Genomic DNA, 13,798 nt, shown 5'->3' with positions numbered 1-13,798 from the left:
GGGAGAGCCTCCAGAAAAGAGCAAGTGTCGAGCACTCTACTCGCTAGGATGGGTAAATCAGCACCGTTTAACCATGCTCAGCATCAGAGACATGAAGGTTAGAGAGCTCATCTACGGGTTTTTCTTCTCCCGTTACTGGGTTTTGGGTGGGAGGCAAAATTCATAAACACAAGAATGATTTAGGTTATAAAAGTCTTTAATCGCGCCCTCTCACAATGCATTACTGCTTGAACTGGAGCTGGCACTTGGCTCCCTGGGACTAGCTTACTGTGAGGAAGGGAAGTGACAGACCCCTGGCCGCTGTGCAACTGGAGCAGTACCAGGCACCAAGCTTAGTACAAACTCAGGAGTCCAAATACACACAATGCGCTGTGGTCACTGGCTTCGAAGTTCTGGTGCCAGGAGTGTAGACTCTATGTGCCAAGCACACCAGGCACTTTTGTCTCTCTGAACTGCTTCCCACGTCCCCTCTCTCCACTGTCCCTATTACTCTTGTTCTCCATTTTGTGAAGTACTAAGGAATACCTATGTGGGCCTATCACTGCAGGCTTGAATCCTCTGTTCTGCTTTACATCTGCTTTAGACTTCCTGGAAGTGTGACCTACAGTCACATGACCTGTTCTATGCTGAGGACTCTTGGATTTTTACTTCCCACATGATGGTTCCTTTTAACATCCACCACAGTGGACAGTTCTGAATTTAGGAGTGAGGAAAGGACTCCTCGTTCTCTCTATATGCTCCAGTCTTTTGTCTTGTTCACATTTTCTTTTAACATGCTCATCTACATGTACACAGCTCTGGAAAGATCCTCTTGTCTCAAGGCTATGAACCACTTCCTAATTCAAGGATTCATTCCTCCCAGTATGTGATGTTCAAACCGCAGATTGGTCTCTGCCTTCCCAGATATCTTCCCGTTGCTTTGCTTCCAAACGTTTTCTCTCTGTAAATAAAGGTCAATGTTAATCATCTGATTACATATTTCACACAGCCAAGTGAGTGTCCTTTAATCAAATTACAAGACAACTTTATTTACAAGACAGGTAGATTTCCTGATCACCTTTCACCTGATTCCAGTGCTTTCCAAGTGCTTTATAGAATCAATACATAGACATTTTTATTGTTTTTTTTCTCTCTACCTTTTCCCCTTTTCTCTTTTGTCATGCTGAAGATAAAACTCAGGGTTCTACACATTATATACAATCTGTACCACTAAGCTACAGCCCGGGTGAGCTGCCTGGTAGGCAAGTCTGTGGGGCATTTATTTATTTAGTTATTTATTCATTCATTTTTTGATTAGTGACTGATATAGGAGGGCTCAGATCACTGTGGGTGATGGCACCTCTGAGTAAGCCATGATGAGCAAGTCAGTAATTAGCATTCTTCCATTGCTTCTGCTTTAGTCCCTTATCCTGAATTCTTGCCCTGACTTCCCTCAGTGATGAACTTGACTTGGGAGTAATGGGATGAAATAAACCCTTTCTTCCCCAAGTTGGTTTTGGGGAAACAAAAACAAAAAAAACAAAAACAAAAAACAAAAACCAAAACAAAACAAAACAAAAAAGCCAAATTAGGACATCTGCAGTACATTGAACTCCCCAATTTTTTAAAAAAATATTTTCTAGAATGTGTATGTGTATATGCCCCCATGACATGTGGACAACTTGTGGAAGTCAGTTCTCTCCCATGAGGTGGAAGATGGATGGAACTCAGGTCATCAGTTTAGTGACTAGTGTCTTTTATGCAATGAGCCAAACACTTTTGCTCAGTATGCCATTTCCCAGACTCTCTGTTTCTGAATAACAGGTAAAGAGCTGAAAAAAAAAAAAAAAAAAATTAAAGCCATATTGGTAAGTCAGAACCTAAAAGAACTTAGCTGCTAGTCTTGCTAGCAGGTATTTAAATTTACCTTTCAGGTGTGTTTGGTGCTTCCAAATAACTGCCCGTTATTCCTGTGTATTGACCTTTTTATAATATTTCAACAGGGATTGAGAATATGCTTTATTTATTTTTGTATGTATAAGAGGTTTACCTTCATGTGTGTCTATGTACCATTTGCATACCTAGTGCCTTGGGAGGCCAGAAGAGAGTGTTGGATTCCTTGGAACTAGAGTTAAAAATAATTCTGAGCCATGACGTGGTGCTAGAACTTAATCCCAGGTCCTCTGGAAGAGCTGGTGTTCTTAACCACTGAGCCACCAATATGCTTTTAATTTTCCAAACTTCTCAAATGGCAACAGCATCCTGCAGAGCTCACTATTTCCCTACTATAAGTTTAATGAGAAACAATTGAGAGTCAAACTGTGCTAGTATTTTGTAGAGTACTTCTGGGAACCAGAAATGTTTTAGTGCAGTGGTCCTCAACCTTCCTAATGCTGTGACCCTTTAATACAGTTTCTCATGGTGTGATGACCCCCAACCACAAAATTCTTTTTGTGTTGCTTCATAACTGTAATTTTGCTATTGTTGAGAATTATAATGTAAATATCTGTGTTTTCTGATGGTCTTGGGTAACCCCTGTAAGAGCGTCATTCAACCCCCCAAAAGAGTCTCAACCCAGAGGCTGAGAACCACTGTTCTAGAGTCTACTTCAGAAATGAAAAATGACCACATAAAATGGAAGAAAAACAGTAACTAATTTTTAAGACAAAAGTGTACAAATCTGTGTAATTTACCTTTAATAATTTTTAATATAAAAACTTGGTTTTGTTTTTCCATTTTCACAAACAAACAAAACCACTAGCTGAGAGCAGTGGTACAGGCTTACAGTCCCAGCCACTTGAAAACTAAAGCAGGAGGACCACTTCAGCCCAGGAGCTCAAAGCCAATTTAGGTAACTGAGCTAGGCATTCCCCCAATATTATATATGCAACCCATGGACCAAAGAGTTTCTTATAAACACATCGGTTCTAACTTAATACCAGAAAATGAATATCATAAAGCCTTAAATGCTTCTCTTTAAGAGTTCTTGTTCCAGACTGACAATGTCTATAAACAAGTCATGAACCAAGTGAGTCATAGAAATCAAGGTGAATTTAGAATTAACACTATTTCAACCTATCCTCCAAATCAGGAAAATCACTTACAAAACCCCTGAACTATACTTGACTGTACTTTAAGGAAAAGGTAGCTGGCTGGGAAAGTGACTGGCACTTGGAAATGTAAGAGAAAGAAATTCCTTGCTATTTGGGCACCATCTTGTGGCATCATATGAATATAGCAGCAAAGTTACATGAGGCAAAACATGAGGATCAACAAATTGCAAACTGAAGGCTGATTACTCGCCCTAGGACTCAGCTGCACAGCAGGCAGGCTTGGACTGGCCGAGGTTCTCCATGAGCAATGTTAAGGATAAAGGACTTAGCAAAGGATATCAGGGTTTCCTAGGAAAGTTGTATGGTTCTTTAAAAGAGACAAGTTAGAGAAGCTTTAAATGCAAAACAACTTTGGATGAAATGAATAAAAAATTGGTTGCGAATTCCATGAAAAAAACAACATAGAAAACAGGAAAATGAGTTCCTAGAACTCAAAATTTTCATTAATATAGAAAACAAATCAGGAAGATTATCCATAAACAATGGAAAAATATGACTGACCTATAATTCATGAGTTTAAAATCAAAACAGTTTTGAAAACAGTCTTTGCTGTTATTTTAAGTTTGGGTCAAAATTCATTGCTGGTAGCAAATCTAACAACACATGAAGCTATTTGATCTGTATATCATTTACTTAATGTGACTCATTACATACTTTGCTTAAGAAATATCGATGTTAATGTGTTTGCTTTTGATATTATAAAACATATATTATAGACACTGTGTCATCTTTGTAAAGCCTGGAAAGTTTCAAAATCTTAAAATTAATCTAGTATTAAATGCTTGCCAACAAAATACTCCTAACCCCTAACTCGTGTGTGTGTGTGTGTGTGTGTGTCTATGTGATGTGTATGTAAATTCTGGTGGTAAAGCATGAAAGCTACTAGTTTTTTCTACTAGCAACAGTAGGAAAACAAATTGAGAAGCACAAGAAAATAGTGAAAACATGAAGCATATGAAACATAGAGTAATACTGGTCAAATGGCACTTTTAAGTAATCCTCCTCTGAGACAGGGAACAGAGGGTTCCCTGATTATTTGGCTAAGGCTAAATAATCAGGAAGAACTGAGGCTAGAGCTCAGGTCCTTATTTTTAAGCAGCATGCTTTCCAGTATCCTGACATCTGAAAATATCAAAAAGAAAAGAAAAAGCATGTGAAAAAATTAACTGAAAGAAACACATTAATAAAAAAAGACATTAGGCGATGGGCTACATAAAAAAAAGCTGTCATTAACACTGTCCCTATTAAAAATAAAACAGTAAACTCGGTAAACAGCCCCACAGCAGCTGTAAGAGCAAGGAACCAGAAGAGAACAGAACATTAGAAATGAACGCTTAACCTGAAACATTTACATAAAGTAGCCCTAAAGACTTCAATTCCCAGTATGAAAATAAATGGACAAAAATGGCCATTGCATGGGCTGACTGAAGTCAAGGAGCCTTCAGCTACTGCTTCTCACTGAGGGAAGAGAAGGACTGAAGAATGAAAAGGGAACACTCTGGGGTCATGCTTTATTTGACAAAAAAAAGAAAAAAAGAAAAAAGAAAAAAAAGAAAAAAACGGTGGGGGGAAGGAAGGAGAAAGGCTGTAAATTAAAGACTTTCAAAATTTACTTGGGCACTTACAAAATGATCACAAAACCCACTTGTAGCCACCTACAGAGTAATAATCAGCAAGCTTTGTGAAAAACAAGCCTGAGCAAATTTAATTGCCTTCCTTTATTCCCCTGACAGTCTTGGTAGATCAAGGAGAAGGAAGTAGTATAAGCAACCTCATAACTGTAGCAAGGCTTTAGATAAAGTTTATCAAGTATTTATATACTCATCACTGTACTAGAAAAACGTAATCCAGACCTCATCAGGACCCATTTAACTGGAGAATGATTTGCAGTGTATTAAGAACAAGAAACCATGTGCTGTTTATTTTAGCAACACTTGAAGTGGTCAGTTAGTCCTAGTGTTGACATTTTTGTCTCTGATTTAGAAGCAACAACAACAACAAAAAAAGGTAACTATTACACCTCTGTAAAATAATTTCACATATTTATAATATGGTTAGAAATGAAGTGAACTTCAGATAATAGGACAGGAAAAAATGAAAATACCCTGAAAATCTGATTTCAGTCTGTAATGCAGCACTGCACAACAATGGGATGCAAAGGTTTCTCAGAGCTTACTATCATGGATAGATCGGTTTTACTGCAAAAGAACAAGTAATGTCCAGAGATGATTCTAGCTCATAGTGATTAATCAATCAAACTACATGATCAAATTATTTGCTTCCTCTGCTTTAGCCCTATGAACCAAATCCTGGCCTTTTAGAACCAGCCAATTAATCATCTACTCCTAAGCATGAAGTGAAATTAAGTTATGAAATGAAATTATAGTAGACTTGAAGAGGAGAGAACAGCTTATTCTGAGAAGCAATGTCATGCATCTCTAATTTTAGTCAGCAATCAAATATTTGGAGTAGCAAACATGGAAAAACTTTACAGATATTCCTGGATTGAGTCCATTACTTATATGGTTTCATCATTCAGCACGAATCACCAGTTGAAAACACTCGATTAAGTCAAATCCAAAGCACTCAAGGATCATCTTTTACTTCCTACTCTCAGCACAGCTCTGAACCACTGTGCAAAAAAAAGACTGGACCAAAAAAAGACTTTGCTCATGTTCAACAACTATGTATCCTATTGATACACAGGGTGTGATTTGCTCTAAATGATCTGGCACTTCCTTGTCCTCAACGCTTTCAGAACTAGCTTTAGTGACTCTCTCTTAAACAACCAAGGTAAAAGCTGTTCCACTAAAAGGTTAAGAAAATTCAAATAGGATAGAAAAATTCTATCAGAAAAACTCAAAAGATTAGGTATGTTCAATTCTTTTGGGGGGCAGGGTAGAGAAAGTTCAGAGTACCATAACATTTATGAAGAAAAAGTAAAGCAAGCAATATCATTCATACATAGAAACAATGAGCATGTTACTTTTTTTTGTCCTCAATACCCCTGAAGTCAATATATTTCTTTATGCAGAACAAAGAAGGGTTAATTATTACATAACATTATGAAAGGACCTATAACAGAATATTGTTATAGATTTTGGTCCATGCTAATTCTGATCAACTGCCCAATGTCAGTACTTGCCAAGGGAGAATGCCATGACTGATCAGCAACATCTGTTATGTGTAATCGAAGAACAGCAATACATAGTATACTCTCATCAATACTGACTCATGTCATATAACACGGTATATATATATAACAGAAAAGTATTTAAAATTTGTAGGGCACTTTCTCAACATTTTTACACATTAGATTATGTTGTACTCAAAAATTCCTCTATGGTTAGGTAGGTCAGTATAGCATTACATTCACTTAGTTGGAAAGTGGACAAAAGAGTGATAAGACCTGTGGAAAGCCACACAGCTAGTTAAATGGCAATAGCGCTATCACAGCCCAGATTTCTTTATTTCTGTAGTGATCTGCCCTTGGTCTTTGTAGTAAAAGGCTGCTAGTAAAGATTGATTACCAGATATTCCAGATCCCTACTAAGAAACAAAAAGAAGGAAAACAGGTTTAAACTACCAGACAGATTTAAATCAGACAAAAGAAAAATGTTCTGTCAGTTAAAGCCGCTAGTATCAAACTAAAAGGAAGGCTACTATAGTTTACAGATGTCAAACATTCATTTACAGAAGTAAGATTTTTCCCTGGGGAGGGATAAAAAATGTATGAGTTTTAATTCAAGAAGCCTACACTCAAATCCCTCCTCTCCTTTTTCTAGGTGGGTAACATAGGACTGACTGTTACTTAACTTGAACTCTAAACTGAAGACAGTATCAGAAGTTGAAGGCAATGTCACCAAAATGACTACTTGAGAGTCTCTGTCCAGTCCCTTTCATCAACAGAACCCATTTCTTATAATACAAATCTTCAAAAATAAAAAGAGAGAGGCAGGGGTGTATCTCAGTGGCAGAGTGCTTGCCTCGCACTGGCCCTGCGTCCAATCCCAACACCACAAAGAGAGAACGGGGAGAGAAGTGTGGAAGGTGAAGGTGAAGGTATAGAAAGGAAAAACGATTGCTTAAAATATCAAAGTGATCCCTGTTTTGTATGTTCTTAGTGCACGGTCATCACTGGACTGTAAGTCTTAAGGAGAGAAACAAAACACATTTACGTGAGACGCCTAGACTCCATCCAACTCCACGAGAATGTTTAATACTAAAACGAGGAATGTTTATGCTAGAAAGAGAAATTCCCCATCTTCATTTTCTCAGACACAAAGTGCAGAAGAGCCTAATGTAGAAAGCAGAAGGGTCTGCAATGAATACATTACTATATAGAAAGAACCCATCCCATTGGTCTTTAATTACAACCACTCATTATAACTAAAGCATTCTTGAGTTCTAGTTACCAGGGGAGCTGAGACGCTGAGGCAGGTTGATTACAAGTTTAAAGTTCAGCATAAGCAGCCCAGTGAGTGCAACACCTCAAACAAACAACAAACAAACAAACAAACAAACAAACAAACGCTCTTCATTTTACAAAGCAACAGAGAAGCCAGTATGGCAGCTCTCATCTATAAACCCAGTAGCCCAGAATTTGATGTAGAACTGCTCTAAGTTCAAAGGCAGCCTAAGCTACATAGTAAGTTCTAGGCTAGACATGACTACAGAGTAAACTTGCTTCAAAACAAATAAAAGCAACTGGGTGCTCACTCAGCTAACAGCCTCATTTTTAAATTGCACCACAGAAATGTCCTTTGGATAGCAAAGCATTTAAAAGCTACTACAGGAGAAGTGGCACGCTGATGTGCCTGCTGAGAACTAGAGAACACTCAGATGTTCTCCAGGCCAAGCAACAGCTGCAGGATTTGCAGAGCTACAGATGAGAAGGCAAGACATCCAGCGAAAGGAGTCTATCTTCATTAGATACCACTGTCATTACCCTCTACTCATTTTCTTTTGTTGGCTTTTGTTCAGTGCTGGAACTGAACCCAGGGTCTTGGGGCATGCTAAACAAGTACTTTACAACTGAACTACATCCCCAGGCTCCTTTATTTGTCCTCTGAGGTAACTGTAGTTAACCACAGAAGAGTCATTTTCTTCAGAGATAACCAATATAAATGATTAGGGATAGTGCACACTCATCTTTAATCCAGTTCTGTTATTTGCCATCTATAAGAGCAAGAGCGATCTTTTCCATTTTCTATACTCTATAAGAAACTTTTCAATAAACAATGCATTAGGAAAAAAAAAAACACTGAAATTGCCTCATTATAATCATTAAAGTGAATTAGTTGGGCTCAATTCTGAAACTCTAACACCTGCCATGACGCTCTCACTCACTGGTTATCTGGCCGTTGCAGCTGAGAGTCTGAAAGCTGTCTGCTATCACCAAAGCATAGTGGACAGGAAGTATTAATGGCCTTTCTAGACTTGCAATAAACAAGGAGCTTGAAACCTCAATTGGTTTAAGGTGAAAATGAAGTCACTTTTTGGTAAGTGGAATTTTCAGAATTGTTTTCACTGATTCTGTAGATCTTGGGTAAAGGCAAAGAGCCTGTCTAAAGCTTAAAGGTTGTTTAAAAAAATACTGTGTCAAGCCTAAGTCCATGTCTTACCTAGAATTCAACAGCCTATAAAGAGAAGATTTATTTTAAGCCTAACTCCAAACTATAAGAAAGAAAAGCTCTGCTTATGGATCTGTGGAAATATTTTCTGAGAACTCGTGAGTGTTAAGAAGTAACTGGAAGACAGGTGAATCTACTCCAGACTGTCTTAAGAAGACAAAAATCCCTCTATGGTTATTATCACCAATATTAGTTGCTGGCTCTTCCTTAACCTGCTTTCTACCAACATCAAAGCCATCTGATTACACCATGACACTGTCATAGCAGTCATAGGCCCAGTAAAAGCACAGCAAACAAGCTCTTGGAGACTGTGAAGTCTTCAAAGGAAAAAAAACAAAAAACTTTTATTTTTATTTCTTAGTTTGGAACCAACCAAGAAGTTGCAAAGGTGGAGCCTATGTCATAGTAACAGTAAATTAATTAGATGCCTTGATGTGTGAACAGGAGACAAATCCTGGATGCTTCCTCCTGAATGCAAGGCTTGAAAACAACTTCTAAACATTTGAGAGGCTTCTCGAAAACAGAAAAGACAAGATGGAATGGCATGCATCCCTTTCCTTTTTCTTTTGAACACATGCCTCTTAGCGAACCCTTTGTGGACCAGGGAACACTCACCTCGGGCTTCCTGCAGTTTCTTGAGCTCTGCTTCCCGTTCAGTTTTGCTCTGTTTGCTTCGAACCCCAAGGGCACTGATGACTAACCTCCTGGCTAAGGCAGCTGAAGTCTCCGGTCGTTCCTTTGCTGGCTGGAGAAACTCTGGGAAAAAAAGGAAAGACAGTAAGGAAGAGAAACCACTACGGCTCCAAGTGATTTAGCTTAGTAATTAACATACAAAATACACTAACAAGGGCAGTATCAGCAGTAATTAATACAACCCTGATAGATGATAATCCACGGAAATTAGTGTAGCAGAAACAACCCTGGCTGCATTATCTGCATTCACACAATTTCTTACAGCACCTCTCAACAAATGAAACAGGAAAACTAGGCAGTGATGTCATCAGGCCTGGTTACTGTACTGCTTCCCTTTAGCCACTTCAAGTGGCTGCTCAAAGGACATATTTCCAACATGGTTGTTTTCTTCTTGCCCTTAAAACCGCATAAATAGAATTAACATAAAATAACATGATGTCTACCGAACTCTAGATTGTGTGAAACTGCTGGAATGAACAATAACTTCAGCATCAATAAGGAACAAAGGCAGAGAGGGTGTAGGCTCACCAGCACAAGCTCTAGCTTTGGCCTTGGCTGCTCTTGTGGCCTGTGACAAGGGCCGAATCTTCACCATGGTATGTTTAATACCTAGAGCATCGCGAGCTGCAAGGAATAAATGTAAGAAAATAAAGTGATGCAGAAGATTTAGGGCTATTTCTTATAAAGCATTTATTCCTGTAAGTTATGTTTGTTGGTTTTCATGACAAAAAAAAAATCATAAAATACAGAAAATGTGAATGAGTAGGGCAGTGATTACTTTAGAACACGGATTAGATCAAACCCAGCGAATGGGCTTTTTGTTTCTGTAAAAACTTTATGAAACTGATTCATACTTGTTTGCGCACCGTGGCTACTTTCTTGCTACATTAAACCAGTTAGGTAAGGGCAGAATATTTTTGCTCCTCAAAGCAAAAGTATTTTATCTGGCCTATGCAAATTCATGCTCTAGAGATCGTTCAGACAGGAACTCACAATCCAGCACCTCTGACTGCTGTTGATTCCACTGCATGAGCTCTACCACGAACCCACAGTATATATGTGTGCAAAAGACCAGCCATATATTCAGAGAGTCACTATTACAGTAATCCCATAGGATATACTATTTAAAATTTATTTGTCTGAAGAAAAAAAATACTGTAAAATTTAGTCTCACTGTGGTCTTTATCATGCCTGACATTTATGTGTGCAGATGGCCTGTGAGGTAGTACCTACCTTTCCAAATACCAAATGCTGGATTAAAGAGAAGAGGGAGAGAACATGTGGGTACCAAGCCACATGCCTCAAAAACAAGAATTTATTCTTCTACTGGCTGAGCAAAGTTCCAACTGGCTGGAATGGAAGGGAAGTAAGAACAAGTAGCATGAGAAAATAAACAGTAAGAAGGGACCTGGAGTTCCTGAGTCACTGGACAGATACCTGTGATTGCACTGGAGAAAACTCCTAGGGCATGTGTATCATCTACCCACGTAATATTAAATCCTTTCTTTCTGTAACAAAAGAAAACAACTTTTATATTTCTTAAAGTTTATTTTATAAAATGTCTTTAAAATCATTTTTACAAAGCATTTCATAAGATAGAGGAATAGTGACATAAAAACAGCATGGCACATGGAAGCCACTAAAATTTAAAAGCAATCATACCATCATAAATAGAATTACCTGGGAGCATTTTATAGATGCCAACTAATTAATCCTCACAAATCTGCTGGAAAGGTACAGCATTTAATGTACTATTTTCAGGAGATGTCCTATGAACAGCAAATGAGAAGGGATGAAAAGGAAGCCAGAGGAGATATAGAAGAATACAGGAAGTCAGGGAGGGTCACCTGGATTTTACGCAAATGTAAACTGTGTGTGTGGAGGGCAGATACTACATTGCTAGAGATGTAATTAAAATTGTTAAAAAAATATTATAGTCAAATAATGAGAAATGCAACTATACTCACAAATGTTTACTATTCTTTATTATTGTAGAAGGAAAAAAAGTGTATGTGTTGGGGGGGATAGAAATAACTATAGCTAGCCAGAAATCAAGAATAAAAAAAGGGGCTGGAGAGATGGTTCAACAGTTAAGCACACTGACTGCTCTTCCAGAGGACCTGCGTTCAAATCCCAGCACCCACATGGCAGCTCACAACTGTCTGTAACTCCAAGATCTGACACTCTCACATAGACACACATGCAGGCAGAACACCAATGCACATAAAATAAAGTCAATAAAAAATAAAAAAATGTTTAAAAAAATCACAATTAAAAAAACAGATTAGAAAGAATCATAACAACGAACATTTACTACATTAGAAAAATACCTTTTTAGTTTTTAACACAGCAAGACAGAGAGCACCAAGAATACCAGGATGACAAAACCCCTATGTTTTGTTTTTGTTTTTTTCCCATACTAGCTGAGACAGGGTTTCTCTGTGTAGCCTTTGCTGCCCTGGACTTGCTTTGTAGACCAGGCTGGCCTTGAACTCAAGAGATCCACCTGCTTCTATCTCCCCAAGTGCTGGGATTACAGGTGTGCACCACCAAGCCCAGCTCCCCTATGTATTTTATTTTTAATTCCCTTAATACATGAATAGGTTTTACTTTAATTAAATCTACCCTCGGCCCCCGACTCCTGGTATTTAGAAGGTGGGTGGATGCTGTATCCGTTTAGCAAAATGGTAGCAGTAGGTTCTCCCATACGGAGACCCATGGGTTCTCAGCAATATTCACAGCAGCAGGCATGCGTTCCTCCTGTTGGAAAGACTTTAAATCCGATCAGACGGCTACCGGCTACCACTGCTCCCCTAATACATTCGCAGTGTGTTGCACCAATGGGCATGACTGGAGCTGTGGGAGTCACTGTAGTTCACAGGTTCACAACTGGGTAGAATTCTCTCCTGGCAGCCTGCCTAGCACCTTGTAGCACTATGAAAGCTAACCAATGGGTAGGAAAACAGAAATGAGACCGTTCACGATCAGCCAAGAACATGATAATGAGCACTCAGAAGGCAACTTTTAAACAGTGTCCATTATTTTTATAATTAATAGCAATAAAGTCACCAGGGAGATTAACACTGATAAAGATGGTGATGAAACTTAAAGTTGGCTCTGACTTAATAAGGTATTATACACTTCTACATCACCACTTAAACCACGTAAAAGAAAAATGTTAAAATATCTTCCCCCTTTTTAACAATTTCCTTGACAAAAAAAGTAATAGAGGAAACTTAGAAGATTAGAGACTTCTTAAGCTGGACCACACTATAAAATCACCACAGGGGTGAAGAATTTAAAGTTCCATAGTCAGAGCCTCTGCTGCAAAGTTTGGAAAAGATATGGAAAGACCTTGCCTTAGCCCATGAGACTTCACTGTCCTTTCAAAGCCTTTTGAGAATGGCTTTGGAATTTATAGAAAACACCCTCACAGATACAGTTAGGAAGAGACAAAGAAAAGAAAAGCAAGTGACTCAAAAGAATTAACTACTCCTTAACCTGGTATGGTAGTGAATGCCTATATATAACCCAGTGCTGGAGAGGAGAAGATGGGACAATTTTGAATTCCAGGCTATCCTGGGCTGCAGAGTAAGAAACTGTCTCAAAACCAAAAATAGCAACAAACCCCAATAATACCTGAGGAAATTCTAGACAGGGACAAAATGATCCTCATTTTATTAATAACAGTCTAATTTTATCAATGATAATCCAAAGTAGTTCAAATCTGAGATTTAATCTTATTGATGTTCTTAAAGAGCTATTAGGAATTGAATAGCACATGATACTGGGTCTTAACAAAACTGAATTAACAACATATCTACACTACACATTTATAGTAAGGTTTACAGCATAGGGTAATGTCTTCCAGAATCTATTCACCCTGCTTTCTTTCAGGTGTCTTCCCCTAATTGAGTTTAACTGATAAAACAAGTAAACAACTGATAGTTAATTTCATCTATTCTAGCACTCTACTTAAAATCTTTTTGCCAGGCAGTGGTGGTACATGCCTTTAATTCCAGCATCCAGGATGCAGAAGCAGGCCGATCTCTGTGAAACTGAGGCCAGCTTGGCCAACAGAGTGAATTCCAGGACAGCCAGAGCTACACCGAAAAACCCTGTCTCGAAAAACCAACATTTAATTAATTAATTATTCCCTTCTTGAGAATAAGACACAGGCCAGATGTGGTAGTAAACACCAGCACTTCTGAAGGCTGAAGCAGAGGATCAAGAGTTCAAAAGGCCAGCCTGAGCTACACCTAAAAATAAGTTGTGTCTTAAAACAAAAGCCAACTACTTTTTATAAATAAAATTTTATTTTCACAACCACATTCATTTGTTTATAACCTGTCTATGGCTGTCCTAGTGAGACAGCACAGC

The 13,798-nt window shown here is 38.3% G+C and overlaps 1 protein-coding gene across 9 annotated transcripts in view; it reads right to left on the bottom strand.

The window, feature by feature from the left end:
- Positions 1-178: 178 nt before the first annotated feature.
- R3hcc1l (R3H domain and coiled-coil containing 1 like) overlaps positions 179-13,798 on the bottom strand; it is a 98,385-nt gene continuing 84,765 nt past the window's right edge. For 6 of the 9 annotated variants that reach the window (XM_060389758.1, XM_021640436.2, XM_060389757.1 and 3 more), the window contains 4 exons: positions 10,856-10,926; positions 9,947-10,042; positions 9,341-9,481; positions 179-940 (listed from right to left, as the gene is read on the bottom strand). In XM_060389758.1, coding sequence (XP_060245741.1) covers positions 873-940; positions 9,341-9,481; positions 9,947-10,042; positions 10,856-10,926 — 376 coding nt within the window. In that variant the 3' untranslated portion in view covers positions 179-872. Of the gene's footprint in view, positions 941-9,340; positions 9,482-9,946; positions 10,927-13,798 lie in introns of those variants that run through there. The other 3 variants (XR_009593763.1, XR_009593764.1, XR_009593762.1) reach the window with 3 other exon arrangements.

This window comes from Meriones unguiculatus, chromosome 1, assembly GCF_030254825.1.
Source record: "Meriones unguiculatus strain TT.TT164.6M chromosome 1, Bangor_MerUng_6.1, whole genome shotgun sequence".
In the NCBI taxonomy this organism is placed as follows: Eukaryota; Metazoa; Chordata; class Mammalia; order Rodentia; family Muridae; genus Meriones; species Meriones unguiculatus.
This window is presented reverse-complemented; position numbering and strand designations above follow the sequence as displayed.